Here is a 20,293-nt window from a genome sequence, read left to right on the forward strand (position 1 = left end):
CCAGTTTTGTTCTCACAACTTCCTGTGAGTTAGTTATTTTCACCCTCTGAGAATTAAGAAATTATGGCAAAGAGAAGGTTTTAATTTATAATACCATACTGTGAATACTTCATTTTCTTTTGTTATTAATGACAGTGTAATTTTATGGAATAAGCCTAGATTTAAACCAGAAAGTAATCCTAGATTCCTAGATCTGGGAGGTTATCCTATAGGTCAGTGCTTTCAAACATTAATATGCATATGAATTACTTGGGCATTTTATTAAGTACATTGTAATTTAGTGGGGTCTGAGGATTTGCATTTCTTCAGGCTCCCGTGGTCCACATTGATAAATAATGCTATAGATGACTTTGGCCTATATCTGTATTGTATTAATAATGACCTACTTAGTATTTTGTAGCGTGGTTATCACATATCTCTGATCAGGTGATTTGGTTGGGGTTTTTTTTGAGGGGGTTTTTTGGGTTTTTTTGGGGTTTTTTGAGTAGAGTTGACACACAGTGTTACATTAGTTTCAGGTGTACCACTTAGTGATTGGACAGGCTGGTATATTATGCTAAGTTCACCACAAGTAAAGCTACCATCTGTCCCATCACATTGCTATTACAGTATCACTGACTGTATTATTTATGCTCTGCTCATTGTTCCTGTGACTTACTCATTACATAACTGGAGGCCTGTATCTCCTCCTCCCCTTCACCCACTTTGCCCAACCCCCTATCTGTAGGTAATTTTTTTTTTAAATGTCCACTGGACCATGGTAAAATTGATCCCAGCTTATTTCCCACCTCTGACCCTACTCAGCTTGTCAGCTTTTCACTTCTTGTCACTAGATCAACTTTCTCTTATGTTAATGGTTTTATAATCTTCTAGGGTATTTTTCTGGCACATAGAAAGGACTCTGTAGGATACCTATTAAATAATCAAATGACTTCTCCATCCTTCTCACTTTTTCCCTACTCATATTTAGGTTTCTAAGTTCCGTTTCATCTTTTAGTACCTTAGAATATCTGCTTGTATATATTCATTCTTTTTTGTAGGTATCATAACCACCCTAGTCCAGGTCCTCATCAGCTTAGCTCTACACATTGCAGTTGCTGCCTACTTTTACACTTGATATACTTTTTATTCCACACTAAGAGGGCCTCCAAATTAAACTTTTTTAAAAAAAGATTTTATTTATTTTTTGAGAGAGAGAGTGTGTGCGTGTGTGTGTGCACTAGTGAGGGGAGGGAGAGGGAGAGAGAGAATCCTCAAGCAGATTCCATGATACCACAGAGCCCAACGTGGGGCTCCATCTCATGACCCTGAGATCATGACCTGAGCCGAAACCAAGAGTTGGATTGGATGCTCAACTGACTTGAGCTACCCAGGCACCTGAAATTAAACTTTCTAAATGACATTTTCATCATATTACTCTGTGCTAACTGATCTGTAGTAGCTCCACGCTATCTACTAGAAATGGTTTTTAGAAGTTCATTATAGCCTCACAAAAGTGGCCCTTCTTCCTATTTAATCTCCTTCTTAACATTCTGTTCTTATTCATGTTATCAGTTTTCTATAGCCCTCTTCTTTTTAAAGATTTTATTTATTTATTTGACAGAGAGAGAGGCAGCCAGCGAGAGAGGGAACACAGGCAGAGGGGAGTGGGAGAGGAAGAAGCAGGCTCCCAGCGGAGGAGCCTGATGTGGGGCTCGATCCCAGGACTCTGGGATCACTCCCTGAGCCAAAGGCAGATGCTTAATGACTGAGCCACCCAGGCGCCCCTTCTGTAGCCCTCTTCTAAGATTACTGTTACAGTTCTTTCTATTCATTAATCCAGATTATATCCTTCATTCACTATATCCTCATATCCTTTCATTGTTGTGTTGCCCACTTTTAATCACTACTGTCTTCAAACCTCTCTTTACTACTTCAGTTATTTCTCCTTCTGTGGACTCAGAGTGTCAAAGATTATACTTCTTTTGAACTATAAGTCTGTGTACCTTATTTTTTTATTTTTTATTTTATTTTTTAAAGATTATATTTGTTCATTTGAGAGAGAGAGAGAGCACATGCTGGGGGGAGAGGCAGAGGGAGAGGGAAAAGCAGACTCCCCACTGAACAGGGAGCCTGATATGGGATTCGATCCCAATACCCTGGGATTGTGACCTGAGCTGAAGACAGATGCTTAATCAACTGAGGCACCCAGGCGCTCCAAGTCTGCGTGCTTTAAAAAAATTTTTTTAATTATAATTCTTTTGAACTATAAATCTTTGTTGCTTTAAAAGTTTTTTGGTATTAAAATGTTTCTAAGCCTCTTTGTTTTTTGTGATTTTTTTTTTTCCTCATTAGAAGACTCTCCAAGTCAGCCCCAGATCATTGTGGTGCCAGTTCCCGTACCAGTGTTTGTGCCCATACCTCTTCATCTTTATACTCAGTATGCACCAGTCCCATTTGGAATTCCAGTTCCAGTGAGTAATCATTTAGAGATTAAGGCTGATGTAGTGCGCATTTTCCTCAACTAAAATGTTAGAGCACCATAAAACAAACTCTTCACTTGTTGGTAAAATATTCCTGACTGTGGTTGGTTATTATCATGTTACTGTATTTTTTAATATGGAGTATATAAAGAACTGCTTCTGTTTATACCTGCCTTCTCAGAGAATGCTGTGATGTAGCCTGTTTATAATGTTTCATACACAATAAAACCACTCAAGTAGAAGAAGATCAGAAACTGTGTGTATGTGTTAAAATTCTAGATTCTAGCAAGGGTGAGATTTAATTATTCTTTTTCTCAGAAATGTATTCATTTTTTTATTGGAAATATATTTTTCCTGGGTGAATTCTTAAGGAAAATAGTTGTGTGAAACTGAAAATGTTAAGCAAGAATATAATCAGAAACAAAAATGTGTTAATTATTCTTTTAGATGATTCAGAGACACGTTTTGTTGACTATCCAGCAAAGCACTTAACTGAATTTTGATTCAGATAGCTGTAGTCAAAAAAAAACTAGTAAGACTGTTTTGTTAGTAATAGAAATACATGAATTTGTTCATTATTTCAGTACTTAAATCATCTCACAAATAATAGTTTTGATGACATAGTCCCCACAGACTGTCCTTGGTCTTTCAGATGCCTGTCCCTATGCTTATTCCATCAATGGATAATGAAGATAAAGTCACCGAGAGTATTGAGGACATTAAGGAGAAGCTTCCTTCACATCCATTTGAAGCCGATCTCCTTGAGATGGCGGAAATGATTGCAGAAGATGAAGAGAAAGAGAAGACTCTATCCCAGGGAGGTTGGTATAATTTTAAAGAAAGAAAAAAACACGCTTAGGGGCGCCTGAGTGGCTCAGTCGTTAAGCGTCTGCCTTCGGCTCAGGGCGTGATCCCGGCGTTGTGGGATCGAGCCCCACATCAGGCTCCTCTGCTGGGAGCCTGCTTCTTCCTCTCCCACTCCCCCTGCTTGTGTTCCCTCTCTCGCTGGCTGTCTCTCTCTCTGTCGAATAAATAAATAAAATCTTTAAAAAGAAGAAAATACACTTAAAAATATTTGCATAACTCAAGTAATTTTAAGTATTGGATAGTCAAGGTGTTTCTAAAAGCTTGCTTTGTGTTTAAATATCAAGTGTATGGATGTTAAACTTGATACCTCTGAAAGTTCTATCCCTTTTATAAAACTATGTATTAATATTCTATTTTTAGTTCTTAATCATTCCAGAAAAATAATCTGTAAATCCATTTCATGATTATATTCCAGCTTTATTCCTATATTCAAAGCATGATCCCTATTTAAGAATTCCTGTTGTATATTAACCAGCATGTTGATAGAAGGTAAATAGAGCCTTAGGTTGGAAAACTGTTTGGCTGAAAATTACCTATAGATAAATCCCATGCTGTGAGAGTAGAATATTGATAAGAACAGTAGTTACGTGCTTACCATACCCTGGACATGTCCTAAATGCACTATGTGTATCACCTCATTTTACCTTTACAACAACCGTGTGGGGTGGATACTGTTTACTTTAAACTCATCATTTGGAAAATAGAGTATCATACTTGCTCTGGTTAAGCAATCAGGAAGTGATGGAACCAGAGGTCAGATTCAGTCTGTCTGACTCCAAAGCAAAGGGCATTGACCAGAAGTTGCAGTACCTATCCAGAAAGGTTTCTAGCCTTAATTAGTACCTCCTTGATTTGGGAGTAGAAGAAAAGATAGAGAAAATGGTGTTTGGATAGTTGAAATACACAAAGGCCTTTCCCTGTATCAGTAAGGAGCCAGGAGATTATTTTTTCCTAATAGACGTTTCCTTTTTTTCAGTGATGGTTTTTACAAAGCTAGCCACCTCATTTAGATTTTGCATAATAAATGCTAGATGATTTTCAGAACACTGTAGCATGTGAAAAAAGTGTCAGCTTTCTTCTTGTGTTGCCATTAAGTTTTAAAATCATGTATCTTCTGAGAGATGCATAAAAAGCTTATTTGTTATTATCCCACTGTTTCTGGTCTCATTTTGCTCCCTAGTATATAATCTCATAATTCTCACCATTTGTATATGGAACTTAATGTCTTAGAATATTGCCCCCTGTGCTTGATCTGATTTCTGGTATTTAGTTTAGAAGTTCAAGCAATTCCTAATAATAAACCTCATTTTAAGTTGGCATCTCCATTCATATTAATAGTTAACATTTTTCAGGTGCTTCCTCTGTACAAACATTGTAACTTTGCCTTAACTTAAAGATTGAGTCAGAATGAAAAAACTTTCAAAACTAACCTTCAAGACAGATAGTTGTAATCACCATAGTGTAAGTAAAATCAAGTGGTTTAGAAACATAAAGGAGAGAGAAATGAATGCCATCTAAAGGGAACTGGCTAATTTATGTTTGATTATAGAGAAAAGAAGCAATTTTCCTGGGTTTTAAAAAGCATTTTTCTCTTTTACTTTGAGTCCTTAAGCTTTTTATTTTTTAAGTAGTTAATTGGTAGAACTGTGCTCTGTTGAGTTCCATGTGCTGACTGCATGTAATTTATATTCTAAGTCTATTGTCTTTTCAGTGCAGTGGTAAGGCATATTATATTTTGGGAGGAAAAAGCAATTCAAGGCATATTTGTCAATTTGTAAATAAATTTGTGTGTGCCTGTGTTTCATGGTTAAAAAAAAATTTCAGAAAGCGCAGGAGTGTAAAATCTAAAATAAAGGTCTCTCTTGACCTGACTTCTCTCCTACTGCTACCTGGAAGTGTAACTACCGTTATCAGTCATAATTTGTTTAACTTCATTTACCATAATGCCTAGTTTTATTAATGAATCATTCTTTCTGCATATGAAGACTATTTTCTTAACATTCCTTAGTGTGATTCATTTCTATAAAGCGGTCATTTAATTTCAGATGCAATTTGCTTTGTGTATACATGTAAGTTGTTAAATATATACTTTTTTTTTCCCTTAGGATCCCAAACTTCTGAACAGGAACTCTTTCTAGACACCAAGATTTTTGAAAAAGGTTTGTAATTCTACATATATTTCAGATCTGAGAAATACTGTCCTCGGGTAGCCTGGGTGGCTCAGTTGGTTAAGCATCTGCCTTCAGCTCAGGTCATGATCCCAGGGTCCTGGGATGGAGCTGGTGTCAGGGTTCCTGCTCAGCAGGGAGTCTGCTTCTTCCTCTTCCCCTGTCCCTCCCTGCCTCCCCCACTCACATTCTTTCTCTCTGTCTCTCATAAATATATAAAATCTTAAAAAAAAAAAAAAAAAAAGAAAAAGAAAAATACTATCCTCAGGTAGTAATATAAACCCATAAAGTATTTGTATCCTTGGATTTAATATTTGCAACTTTAGCTATTTGTAGGGGCCATCAGGCGTTTATGTATGCTAATATGTAATGAGAATAATAAAAGGTACCTCAGATAGTGGTTTTAAGGATTAATTGAGATAATGCTTTAAAGTGTATACCAAGAATATGAAGCCGGTTTTATGAGGCTGGTGAAGAAGTTTTCGTTCTTCAGTGTACCTGGTTAAATCAGCAATCATATCTTGGTTTTGTTATTCCGGGTTCAGGAAGGTTTCTCAGCACTTAGAGACTCTGTCTTATTTTGAGCGTTTGTTTTCTGTATGTTTCAGACCAAGGAAGTACATACAGTGGTGACCTTGAATCAGAGGCAGTATCTACTCCGCATAGCTGGGAGGAAGAGTTGAATCATTATGCCTTAAAGTCAAATGCTGTGCAAGAGGCTGATTCAGACTTGAAGCAGCTCTCAAAAGGGGAAACTGAACAGGATCTAGAAGCAGATTTTCCATCCGGTTTGTGCAACATAAAATACTCTCGATTTTAGAAGATTGGTATAACTCTGAATTGACATTATGAAGCAGATATACTGGGTGATAATCTACGGCACGAATGGTCCCTACCTTTGAAGGTTAAATAATAAGTGGTTAATTTATTTTTAACCTTTCCCATAGTAACCATGTAGGAGGTTTCCTTGATTTTTAATGAAGTTTTTCAGTGCTATATCCTTTGTTTCTCTTAAGAATATAAGTAAGTTATTTTATCATGAACAAAATAATTAATATTAGTGATGATTACCTGATGTTTCCTCCCCCAGTCTGTCTTTATATAAATCTGTGAGTTATTTACCTCAAATTATGCTTTCTGCTGATTGTTATAGAATCCTTTGACCCACTGAATAAAGGACAGGGAATCCAGGCACGTTCCCGAACAAGACGACGGCACAGAGATGGCTTCCCTCAGCCTAGACGAAGAGTAAGCAGTAGCTTAATTTTTCTAGCATTTTCTTTCCTTCGGTGTTTATTAGTTCTTGATGTTTACGAAGCTCTTTAATAGGCAGGGTCACAGAATTCCGTACAATGTTTTACGCAGACTTGTACTTTTGTGCCTTTATTTCTGTTTCTTATAATCAAGAAGAACCATATCTTTTGAATATTTTAAAGGGATGTGTAAACCTCGATGTTTTGGTAATAGAAGTACTGAGGTCAGTCTTCTAGCACAGCATGTGGCAAGTGCTTAGTGTGTGGTTATTATGTAGCTGCTCAGTGTGCATTGGGATTGTCATCATCTGGATCATCATTATAAGCCTTTTCCAGCTGATAGAAGGGTAACCAGGAAAATTTACAGTTTACTGGTGGATGGTTTGTTACTCTGTTTTGTTACTCACTTGTGTTACAGTAAGTCATCCAGGACTTACTGGGGACCGATGAGCTAGGAGCATGTACTGACTCACGGCCCACACTTCAGCAATACAGACACAAGAAAGGGCAGCATTTCGGCCCCTCCAGAATAGCATATGACACACCACCTGTGTATGTGCCACGTAATCACAACATTTTTATGAGTTTATAAAATTTTGTAAATGTATTTGTATTATACCTGATGAATTCAAAATAATAAACAATAAATGACAGACAGCTGTTGTTAAAAAAAAGACTGTTACCTTTTCCTTTATATTTCTTTTAGCATGGTCTTTTTCTTTTGTTTTTATAATCGAACGTGTTTTGTTCTGTTTTACTTTTAAAAGCTTTTTATGATCCTCATTGTACACTTTTTTTTAAGTCTCTAAATTTAACTTCTTTTTTTAACATTATAACAATGAGGTTTATTATTTTATTTAATGTAGTATAATAGTGAAATTCACATGGACTGTTTTTCATATTGACAGGACTTTCCCATACTAAAACTAAAAGAATATAGCCTTATTTTAAAAAAATTATCTCTGTTGAGTTATAATTGCACCCAAAAATTCATAGATTTTTTTTTTTTTAAGATTTTATTTATTTATTCGACAGAGAGACAGCCAGCGAGAGAGGGAACACAAGCAGGGGAAGTGGGAGAGGAAGAAGCAGGCTCATAGCGGAAGAGCCTGATGTGGGGCTCGATCCCATAACGCTAGGATCACGCCCTGAGCCGAAGGCAGACGCTTAACCGCTGTGCCACCCAGGCGCCCCAAAAATTCATAAATTTTAAGTGTAAAATTTGATGAGCTTCAACAGATATATTCAGTACGTAATTACCACCACAACCATAGCACTTCCACTGTCCCGAAAGCTCCCTCATGACCTTTTGCAGTCAGTGTTATCTAGCTCCTGATAACCACTAATCAGCTTTGCAGATAGATGCAAATGGTGCTGCTTTGCCTTTTTTAAAACTTCGTAAAAGTAGAATTATGTAATTCGCAGTCTTCCCTGTTTGGCTTCTTTCACTTAGCATAATGTTTTGGAGATTCATCCGTGTTGTTTCATGTATCAGTAGGCCAGTCATGCCTTTTCATTTCTGAGTAGCATTTCATTGTGTGGACAAACCAGAATTTAACAGTTGATGGAAATCTGGGTTATTTCCAGGTTTGGGCTATTTCAAATACAGCTGCTATCAACATGCTAGATATGAATCTCTGTGTGAACATATAGTTTCATTTGAGGAAAAATATGCAGAAGTGGGATTGTTAGGTCTTATAGTATATGTGTTTTTAACTTTGTAAGAAAGCTTATCAAACTGTTTTCCAAAATAGTAGATGTACCTTTTTGAATTCCCATCAAGAATGTGTGAGTTCCAATCTGCTCCATGACTTTGCTGATACTTGGTATTGTCAGTTTTTATTTTTAACCATTCTAGCAAATGTGTAGGGGTATCTCATTGTGGCTTTGGTTTATATTTTCCTAATGACTGATGATGTTGGACATCTTTTCATGTGCATATTTGTCATTCTTGTATCTTCTTTTGTAAAGTGTCTGTTCAGAACTATTGCACATTTTTTTTATTGGGTTGTTTGTCATTTACTGAGTTGTACGTGTTCTTTATTATGGACATACTTCTTTTCTCAAACATGACTTTTGCTCCTATTCTGTGACTTCTTTTTTATTTTCTTAATGGTGAAGAACAGAACTTTGTGAGAAAGGCCACTTTTATCATTTTTTTATTCTTTTATGATTCATGCGTTTTAGTATCCCATGTAAAAGTCTTTGCTTAACCTGTGGGAACTAAGATATTCTCTTATGTTTTCTTCTAGTTTTATACTTTAGCTTTTATGTGTCATGTGATTCATTCCAAGATCATTTTTATGTATGAGTTGAGGAAAGCGTCAAGGTTTCTTCTTTTTGTTTGTGATGTCCAGTTGTTTAGTACCATCTTGGAAAACACTGTCCTTTCCCCCATTGAATTACTTTGTACTTTTTTAAAAAATCATTTATTTATTTGAGAGAGAGAGAGCACAGGGGGAGAGGCAGAGGAAGAGGGAAAGGGAAAGGGAGAGAATCCCAAGCAGACTCTGTGCTGAGTGTGGAGCCTGACATGGAGCTTGATCCCAGGACCCCGAGACAATGATCTGAGCTGAAATCAAGAGTCAGGTGCTTAACTGAGCCACCCAGGCGCCCTTACGTTGCACTTTTGTTAAAATCTGCTGACTATATATGTGTCGGTCTATTTCTGAAATTCTGTTCTGTTCCTTTGAATAGAGAACTATGTCTATTTTAATGTATCTATTTTAATGTCTATTTTATGTCTATTTTAATACAGTACCAAATGTCTTGATTATTGTAGCTTTACAATGAATCTTGAAATCAGGAGTAAGTCTTCCAACGTTGTTCTTTTTCAAAAATTGTCATTTGCATATCCATATAAATTTTAGAATCAACTTGTCAGTTTTTACAAAAAGCCTGCTAGAACTTTGGGGCTGTTCTGAATCCATAGATCAATTTGTAGAGAACTGATATCTCAGCAATTTTGAGCTGTCCAGTCTATGAAGATGATATTTTTCTCCTTTATGTAGATCATCTTTAATTTCTCTCAGCAGTGTTTTATATTGTTCAAGTCTCATACTTTGTTAAATTTATCTAATAAGTATTTAAAATTTATTTTGATCCTGTTTTAAGTAGTAGTAGTTCTAATTTCGTTTTCTAGTGTCCCTCATTGTCATATAAAAGTAGAGATTTTTAAATTTTTTATCTTTTTTCTTTATATGTATATTTTTTGTTTCAAGTTTTAAATTCCAGTTAACATATTTCTTTTTCTTTTTTTCTTTTTTTCTTTTTTTTAAAGATTTTATTTATTTTAGAGAGAGAGTTGAGAGAGCACGAGCCAGGGGAAGGGCAGAGGGAGAGGGAGAGAATCTCAAGCAGATACCCTGCTGAGAGTGTTGCCCGGTGCGGGGCTTGATCTCATGACCCTGAGATCTTGACCTGAGCCGAAATAAAGAGTTGGATGCTTAACCAACTGAGCCACCCAGGTGCCCCGAGATTTTTTTTTCTATATTGATTTTATGTACTGTGATTTTGCTCAACCAAAGTCTAGGATTTTCTACCTAGACAATCCTGTTATTTATGAATAAAGATTATTTTACTTTTTCCTTTCCAATATTAATGCACTTTCTTTATTCTTTTCTTTTTAACGTATTGCACTAGCTAGGATTTTTTTTTTTTTAAAGATTTTATTTATTTATTCATTCGACAGAGATAGAGACAGCCAGCGAGACAGGGAACACAAGCAGGGGGAGTGGGAGAGGAAGAAGCAGGCTCATAGCGGAGGAGCCTGATGTGGGGCTCGATCCCACAACACCAGGATCACGCCCTGAGCCGAAGGCAGACGTTTAACCGCTGTGCCACCCAGGTGCCCCCAGCTAGGATTTTTTTATGCATTGTACTGGCTTCGGTACAATGTCGAATGTTAGTGATGAGAGCAAATCTTCGTGCCTATTCTCAGTCTTAGGGGAAGTGTTCAGTCTTGTAGTATTAACTATGATGTTACTTGTAGGTTTCTTGTGGATGGCCCCTATCAGGCAGGAAGTTCTCTTCTATTTTTAATTTGCTGAAATTTTTTATCATGATTTGTGTTGCATTTGTCATGTGGCTCTCTTCCATCTATAGAGATGCTCATCTGGTTTTTCCTTTCTGAGTCTGTTAAAATGATGACATACATGAATTCTTAAAATGCTAAACTAACTTTGCATTCATGGGATGAACCTTACTTTCTTCTGATGTATTTATTCTTTAATCTATTGCTGGATTCAGTTTGCTAATATTTTGTTAAGGTTTTATAAATGTCTCCGTTGAAGAGAGCAATTGATCTGTAGTCTTCTTGTGATGACTGTCTGGCCTTGTTCTCAGGATAATGGTAACATTGTACAGTGAATTAATACTTCCTCCTTTTCTCTTTTCTAAAATACAATATAATTTAACTGGTGGGTCTGCAGGGGTTTTGTAGGTAAGTTTTAAACTATGAATTAAATGTTTATGGCTGTTTAGGTTATCTCTTCTAGAGCAAGCTTTGTTAGTTCATGTCTTTCAAGAAATTTGTTTATTTCATCTGCTTTGTGAAGTTTATTGGCATGACAGCATTCTCTTAACTCTCCTTTTAATGTCTCTAGGATCAGGTACTGTTATTTTATGTTTTCTCGCTTTTTTCCCTGATCATTCTAGCAAAAACTGTATTGATTTTTTTATCTTTTAAAAGAACCAGACTTTTAATTTTATTAATTTTTCTCTATCCTTTTTTCATTGACTTTTGTTCTTATTTTTATTATTTCTTTAATTTTCCCTACTTTGGGTTTTATTTTATTTCATTTATTCTTTTGGTAGGGGGGAGACAGGTGGGGGACAGGCATAGAGAGAGGGAGAGAGAGAATCCCAAGCAGGCAAATCCACACTGGGTATGGGGCTTGATCTTATGACCCTGAGATCATGACCTGAGCTGAAGTCAAGAGTCGGATGCTTAACTGACTGAGCCACCCAAGCACCCTTCTTACTTTGGGTTTTAATGTGTCTACTTTTTTCTAGTTTCTTAAGGTAATTCTTGATTTTAGACTTTTACTTATTTTTCATAGAAGCATTTTAGTACTATAAATGTCATTGTAAGCTTCAGCACTGTGGGGAAAAAAATTGATGTTTTCATTTTCACTGAAGTTCAAAAAATTTTCTAATTGCATTTGTGGTTTCTTCTTTGACCATGGGTATTTATAAATGTATTGTTTAATTTCCAATTTTTGAGGATTTTCTTAACATCCTTTCATTATTGGTTTCTAGTTTGATTATAGTTAGAGAATTTTATGGGGGCTTGTTTTGTATCCCAGAATGGATCTGCTCATGTGTTCCATGAAATAGACCTGAGTGGTAATAACTGTTATTCTTACTTCATTGGGTGGGTTCAGTATCTGGAACATAGTGAGTATTCAAATGTTAGTAATTATTAGAGGTCTGCATTTCAACTCTCTTTTTTTTCTTTCCTCATGTGGATTGGATTAACCTCTAAAACTCTTTCTAGCTTTTACGAACTCTGAATCTTTAGGATCTAATAATAAATTGTATATTCTGTAAATTTATTCCCTTCTTTCTTGGAGAACTATGCTTCTTAAAGATTCAGAACTAAACTTTATATTCTGTGAATTTTTGGAATTTTTACAGGGACGGAAGAAGTCTATAGTGGCTGTGGAGCCCAGGAGTCTTATTCAAGGAGCCTTTCAGGGGTGTTCAGTGTCTGGGATGACACTGAAATACATGTACGGGGTAAATGCCTGGAAGAACTGGGTTCAGTGGAAAAATGCCAAGGAAGAGCAGGGGGATCTGAAATGTGGCGGTAAATACACAGCATGAATTTGTGTCTTGATTGAGGGGTTTGGGAGTATATAGTTCAAGTCATCAATCTACACAAAAGGGATACTTACTAGGTCAAAAATTGCATAAAACTTTGGTTTTGGTGTTAAATTTCCCCCCCATTTTTATTTAAACTTCTTATTTCTTTTCCCTTCCTTGTCAGGTATTGAACATACTGCATCTAGCCCATGTTCTGACTCTTTAGGAAGTGCTCAAGACCATGCAGTCTCTCAAGAATCCTCAGAGCCAAGTTGTAGAGGTAAAATCATTTCTTTCTTTGTAGTCTGAATTCTCCAAATCACTTTGAATATTATTGCCGATTTTAAATTTGTAAATGGGAATATTTAAGATTATTTAAAATTTGGAGTTTTATGGTAAAAGAAATTAATATCCTGCTCTCAATTATAAAGAGCTTATTATAAAGGTAAGGTTGTGTGGGCATGAATTTGTTATGCAAACATGAGGATTTGTGTTCTTTCTCTGACGTTACGCAGGTGACTCAAATCTGTATTCTTGAGCCCTGTATCTGTAAAGTAACCCACATGGAACCCAGTGTGACACTTCTGCTGTTGGTGGTGGTGTTGAGAAAAACACCTGGAAAAGCGTTGCCTCTTCTGTAGGAATTTTTCCTAATAATAAGCTCTGTGAGACTGGATACCAGGAAATTTGGGACCCAATAAACAATTCACATAGAGCAGCAGTGTTTAATTTTAGAGCCTACTTTAACTTTTTCTCCCCCACTGGTTTTGAAGTTCCTATTCTAAACTTTTGTTTTCAATTTTTTATTCCTTTTTTATTATCTGTGTTTTATGTAAGATCCTTACTATAATCTTTGTGGAATGAGATAGGGCAGGAATGGATGAGTATGTCCTTGTCACTAGATATTTTGCCTCTTTGCAACTATACCTTCTTTCTAACAACCAGGTAATTGCATGCACTCCTGGCTTCACCTCAGTCTACCCTGATGGCTTATGGATACATGTCACTCTCCTTATTGGAGCAGTTAGTGGCTGCTGTGGTCTGTGACTGACTCAGTGAGTTCCTGCATATCAAGTGTAATCTCTGCTGAGTGATAAAATATACTTCTGTTTGGAGGTTTATTAGGCCCTTTAACTCCCAGTTTGAGCTACAGCACTCTTTGTTTTAAAGAAGGAAGGGGGTGGGGAGAATGGAGAGGTAATATTATATTACACTACCAGGCCTAAATGCAAAAGCCACAGGGGATGCCTACTCATTTCTGCTATTCATTCATCCAAAAAAGTACTGAGTTTATGCACCAGGTATGTACCATGCATGTTGGTTAGGTACTCCGGTAAACAGGTCGGACATGGTCCTTGCTCTTCTGAACCACCATTTACCTTTTGTAAAACCAAATCAGGGAAACTCGAATGTATCTTTGAAAACATGCAACTTTGTCTAAATGCAGAGGAGCTTTGACTGGAAAGAGTGCTTCCATTCTAATCTGAATTGAAGTAGGATCTCTCCTGGAGTAGTTTCTCCACATATCAAATTGTAGGATCTCTACAAATCAAATTGGGTCACTCTCCTGGTAAAATTAATTCAGTTCTTCGTTGTCTTCAAAGCCTTAATATGCTAAGTGAGATTTACTGCGATCGGCCCCCATCTACTCTTCTTGATTTTGTCCTGTACATCTGAGTCCCCTCAACCTTTTCATTTTTCTGTATTCCAGCATTTCTAAGGGCATGAATATGTTATATGTTACTTGAAGTGTTCTTTATTCAAATAAATCTGAATTAGAAAAAGTTAAACAGCATTTTTATGCAGATATTCTGGAACCTTTAATAAACCTTTTATATATCATTGTGAATTCTTTAGACACAGATACAGTATGCTGCTGTTTTCTAAATTTGTCAGATCTTAGAAACCCAGTTTTCTCCAGCTCTCATATTACTAGTATTTTGTGGAATATGCTTTGGGAAATATTTTTATACCCTTAGATTGCAATTCTTTATTCATTTGTTTAATTCTTCACCTCTCAAGGTCCGGCATTTGTGTCACATCCTCCAGAATCTCCCCTGACCCTTCCCTGTCTGATAGATGCTCCTCATTTGCTTTCCTAGAATCCTTCTTAAATTAAACTCCTGTCATATCACCTGTTACACATGGTACACTTCATTGTTTTTATTTCTTGAACTGAAAAAGCCTTGAGATCGGGATTTATCTCTAATCCATGTATTCGCCAGTGTACACTGCAATGCCTGAACCCACAGCAGTGTTGTTTTTCAGTGAATAGAGTAATGTTACTGTGTTTCTTATAAGTCAATATTTCAGATGTTTTCTACCTTTCCACAGTCCGTTCTATCAAGCTGAAGGAAGATATTCTGTCCTGCACTTTTGCTGAGTTGAGTTTGGGTTTATGCCAGTTTATCCAAGAGGTGCGGAGACCAAATGGTGAAAAATATGATCCAGACAGTATCTTATACTTGTGCCTTGGAATTCAGCAGGTATCAAATTCAGTAATTGTTCTCAAATGTACTGCATTTTTAGTAATTCTGATAGATCTTGTGATTCAAGCTGAAAAATTATAGTGTATACGGTGGTTTGGTATTGCTTTTATACTCCGTTCTTAATGAACCATTGCCCCTGATTTAAAAGTCTTGGTCATATAGCCTTCTGTAAGCCAAAATGAGACTTTTAGTAGAATAACAGAAATTGAGGGTGGTGCATTTTTTTGTTACATGGACAAAAGAGCCAAAAATAGCAAATTCACAAAAAGTGACATAGGAGACCTTGTATATATATGTATGTACTTATGTAAATCATGTAGTCTCATTTAAAATTTTTTAAATCCATATTAATATAACAGACATGGGGCACCTGAGTGGCTCAGTCAGGTAAGCATCTGCCTTCAGCTCAGGTCATGATTCCAGGGTCCTGGGATTGAGCCCAATGTTGGGTTCCCTGCTCAGCAGGGAGTCTCCTTTCTCCCTCACCCAGCTCGTGTGCTCTCTGTCAAATAAATAAAATCTTAAAAAAAAAAATAAAATGACATACCATTATATGTCTATCACATTAGCAAAAAGAATTATAACACTTATTGTTGGTATGAATTCTGTGAAGGGGATTTGCCTTCATAGCTGGTGTTAATTAGTACACACTTTGTAGATAGCAGTTTTGAGCACGTGTTTCAGGAGTATTTTTGAATGTTCGTACTCTTCTGCCAGTAATTCACTTTTTGGGAGTCTGACGCAACTAATACTGTGAAGTTCAGACATCGTTTGCACAAAATTGGAAGTAACTTCAACGCCCACCAGAATATATGTTTAAGTAAATTACAGTATATTTATAAAGTTGTATATTACGTAGCCAAAAAAAATTATTTACAAAGTAACTTCCAGTAACGTGTAAAAATAGTAATACTAAAAAGCATTAAGTAAACAAAATGAGAGTATGAATTATATGTGCCTCCGTGTATGTTAACATGTAGTGATTTAAAAACCAGTCCTATAAATATGTAGTAAAATGAAATGCACCAAAATATGTAGATAGTGGTTATCATCTCGGGTAGTAGTGCTCTGGATGTTGTTGATTTTTCTTTTCTGTATTTGCCAGATTTTTTTCCATTTGTATGGTTGGGAGGGTGTTCTTTTCTTTAGGCATTTATTCCTAAAGTTTTGTTTTTTAATTATAAAAGTAGTATGTGCTCAGTGTAACTGTTAAAACAGTAAGTTGAAGGCATATAAGGACCATTTTCTCTCCCTCATCCCCAGTCTCTGAGATAAACAGTGTTGCAGCGTCTGTCCTTCCGCGCCCTGTGTAGAGATGTTTTAGATGTATATTGTTGTTTTGCTTAGTTTTTAGGAAAGTGGGGCTGATACCATACACATTTTTCTGCAGCTTACTTTTCTCAATCTGTGTATCCCTTCAGGTGAATATAGATCAAATTCCATCCTTTATAAACGAAAGCTGTGTAATATTGCAGAGTATGAATATACCAATTATTTAGCCTTTCTTCTTTAAAGTATTCAGGTTACTCCCGCCTTATTCTTAAAAACAGTGCTTTAGTAAATATTTTATTTGAATGCCTGATGAACTGGTGCTTTTATTTTTAGGTTAAAGCATATACAGACTTTTTTAAAAGATTTTATTTATTTATTTAAGAGAGAGACAGAACATGGGTGGGGGAGGGCAGAGGGAGAAGGAGAAGCAGACTCCCTGCTGAGCAGGAAGCCAGAGGTCGTGGGGCTCTATCTAGACCAGGACCCTTGACTCCTGACCCGAGCTGAAGGGAGACGCTTAACCAACTGGTCCACCCAGGCACCCCCATATATAGATTTCTCTAATTTTAAGATATTTTCATTTTACTTTCCAGACTGGTTAACTTACAGCTTTACCAGCAGTGTTGTGAGTGCCCATTTATTGAATTCTCCTCTTTTTAATGTTTATTATTCTGATGGTCTGATGGCTTAAAAAAAGGGGCATCTGATGGCTCCAATTTGTATTTTCCAATTTTTATCAAGTAGATTGTCTTTTTATGCTGTTCGTCGTTTGGCTTTTTCCTTTCTATCTGTAGGATCTCTTTTACATTGGGGATAGGAGCTCTGATGTAAATGCTTGAAATAAACTTTTCCAGTATATTTTTGTCTTCCAGTCTTTGTCTATGTATTTCCCAGTCAAAAATTTTTCCTTTTTATATAGTTTAATAATATGCATTTATTTCCCTTTAAAATTCCTGGTTTTTCTGTGTTGTTTAGGATGGTCTTCCTACTTAAGTGTTTAGATTCTCATAAATTTCTTTCTAAAATATTCATTTTTTTAAGATTATTTTTAATACATCTGAAATTCGGTTTTGTACATGATACAAGTATATTTCTGATGAGTGACATTTGCAGTGGTACCTACTTATCTACTTATGCAAGCAGCATTCATTTTCCCCAGTCAGAAGAGTACTTTAGTTTTTTAATTATTGTTCCCATTATATTTTGATTCATTTTCTTGATTGTGGAAGATATTTTTAAAATCAACATATGAGAGGACTTTTATAGATTCTTTCAACCAGAATTTATTGCCACGCGTGCATTTTGGTTAGGTAAAAATTGTAAAGATTCTAAACACACTTCCTGTACTTTTAGAGTTTATGATATTATGGATCTAAAGAACATTTTCTAATTTTATCAGTGCAGATGTCAAGAATTGTGGTAGTGATTCCTATAATCAAAACGTCATTGCTGTGATTTCAGTCAAAAACATTTGACTGCTTTACATACCAAACACTCTGCTACCTATAAAATATACTCTAATTTGTGAGACGAATCATAAACTTATGAAAATTTTTTCTAGTATATTTTTCATGTTGTTTATACTAATAAATGAGTATATAATAATACTTTTAGAAAGAGGCTATAAGTTAATTGTCAGCCGATTGTTTTAGAAAGTAAATATTATGAGCCTTTTATCAATTTTGACAAAAAGTAACTTTTCCTTAACTGTAAAGAATTTTAAAAGGTTACTTATGTTGACATCTCAGATGTGCTTCCTCTTTTCTTTTTTTTTCTGGTTATAAAAATAATTATGCTTATTGTAAGGAATTTTGAAAATACATAAACATGTAAAGACATAAACTAAACTGTAATATCAGTACCTGGACCACCACTGTTAACATTAGCCAAGAAGGGGATAATTGACAAAAGAAACAAATAGACAGGTAACAAAGAAAATCAACAGAAAGTTAACAGGCAAAATGTACNNGGAATGCCTAACAGTCATTTACTGTGTATGCTATGTATTAATATAAGCTTATTTCATATATTAACTCATTTATTTGTTAGTGTGCCCCTCTGATGTGTAAGGACTGTGATCATCACCATTTTCTGCTGAGGCACAGTGAGTTAAAATCTTGCCTGAAGTCCCCAAGGTAGTAATTGGCAGGGCCAGGATGTGAATCCAGATGGTTATTTTCAGATTCTGTTCTTAAGATCACTGTGGTGGACCGCCTCTCTAATGTGAAAGGTGCTCAACTATAACCAAGGAAAAATGTCAGCCATTAGGCTGATTGAAAGATTGAGAAGTTTGATAATACCAAGTATTAGTGAAGATATGTGTACATTTTTCTGTGTGGAGGTCTTTTCAAAGGGCAAGTTGATGTGACTGAAAACTTTAAATGCACATGGGGGTGCCTGGCTGGTTCAGTCAGTGGAGTGTGCAACTCTTGGGGTTGTGAGTTCAAGTGCTATGTTGAGTGCAGAAATTACTTAAAAATCTAAAAAAAAAAAAACAAAAAAACAAAAAAACTTCAAATGCATGTAGATTCTTCAGTCTAGTAAATCCATTGGTTAGTATTTTTCCCCAAAGAAATGCATGCACATGTACATAGAAAGACATGTACTGGTATTTTCGTTGTAACATTGGTTTTAACAGCAAAAATTGGAAACCATCTATGTGTTCATCAAAACAGTGGTGGCTCAATCATCTATCATATGTCTGTACTATTGAATACTATATAGTAGTTAAAAAGTAATGAATTGCTCTTATAGATATTTACATGGAAAACTCTTAGAGACATACATTTTTGAAGTAGTGTAGGCAATATTTACACTGTGATAAGATACACATACCATAAAACTTACCATTTTAAAGTTTACAATTCAGTGGCATTAACTACATTCAGGATGTTGTACAATCATCATCGCTATGTCGCTTTAGAACTTTAATACCCTAAATGGAAATCTCATCCCCATTAAGTAGCCACTCCTTATTACCTCCTCCGTTTAGTTCCTGGCAACAGTAAATCTGCTTTCTATCTGTATGGATTTGCCTATTCTGGATATTTCATATAAGTGTAATTATGTAATTTTTATGTGGCCTTTTGTGTCTGGCCTCCTTCAACACACGGTGGTTCACCTATTTTGTAGCATGAATCAGTACTTCATTCCTTTTAGGTCTGAATTATTTAATTCTTGGATATACCACATTTTGTCCACTCCTCTGTTCATGGACATTTGAGTGGTTTGTACCTTCTGACTATCATGAAAAGTAAATGATACTGTGAACTGTGAGCGTTCATGTACAGGATTTTGTTTGAGCGCCTGTTTTCAATTCTTTTGGGTCTTACGCCTGCAAGTGGAATCACAGGGTTGTATGGTAACTCTATGATTAGCTTGTTGAGAAACATCAAACCATTTTCCACAGTGGCTGCACCATTTTACGTTCCCAGCAACAGTGTATGAGGGTTCTGTTTATCTCCATAGCCTTGCCAACATTTGTTAATTTCCTTTTTTCTTAGTAGTCGTCTAATGAATATGAGGTGATACCTCATTGGAGTTTTAATTTTCATTTCTCTAACGATTAAATGTCATTGAGCATTTTTTCATGTACTTTGTTGGCCATTTGTTTATCCTCTTTGAATAAATATTTAAGTCCTTTGCTCCATTTCTAAATTGAGTCGTTTGTCTTTTTGTTGTTGAGTTGTAGAATTTCTTTATATATTCTGGATATTAAACTCTTTATCAGATACATGATTTGCAAATATTTTTTCTTAGTCTCTGGGTTTTCTTTTCATTCTCTTGTTGTATACTTTGATGCACAAAAGTTCTGAATTTTGATGTGTAGTTTATTTTTCCTGTTGCATGTGCTTTTGGTGTTGTATCTAAGAATCCATTGTCAAATTCAGGTTCATGAAGATTCACTCCTATGTCTTAAGAGTTTTATGGTTTTAGTTCTTACGTTTAGGTCATTGATCCATTTTGAATTCATTTTT

General features: G+C 35.8%; 1 protein-coding gene across 1 annotated transcript in view; it reads left to right on the forward strand.

The window, feature by feature from the left end:
• Positions 1 to 20,293, forward strand: part of ZMYM4 (zinc finger MYM-type containing 4) — a 136,571-nt gene that overhangs the window by 106,699 nt on the left and 9,579 nt on the right. The window contains exons 19-26 of the mRNA XM_040619241.1: positions 2,335 to 2,453; positions 3,115 to 3,283; positions 5,435 to 5,488; positions 6,106 to 6,285; positions 6,651 to 6,745; positions 12,388 to 12,559; positions 12,740 to 12,835; positions 14,890 to 15,041. Of these exons, the coding sequence (XP_040475175.1) occupies positions 2,335 to 2,453; positions 3,115 to 3,283; positions 5,435 to 5,488; positions 6,106 to 6,285; positions 6,651 to 6,745; positions 12,388 to 12,559; positions 12,740 to 12,835; positions 14,890 to 15,041 (1,037 nt within the window). The remainder of the gene's footprint in view (positions 1 to 2,334; positions 2,454 to 3,114; positions 3,284 to 5,434; positions 5,489 to 6,105; positions 6,286 to 6,650; positions 6,746 to 12,387; positions 12,560 to 12,739; positions 12,836 to 14,889; positions 15,042 to 20,293) is intronic.

This window comes from Ursus maritimus, unplaced genomic scaffold, assembly GCF_017311325.1.
Source record: "Ursus maritimus isolate PB19 unplaced genomic scaffold, ASM1731132v1 scaffold_32, whole genome shotgun sequence".
NCBI lineage: Eukaryota > Metazoa > Chordata > Mammalia > Carnivora > Ursidae > Ursus > Ursus maritimus.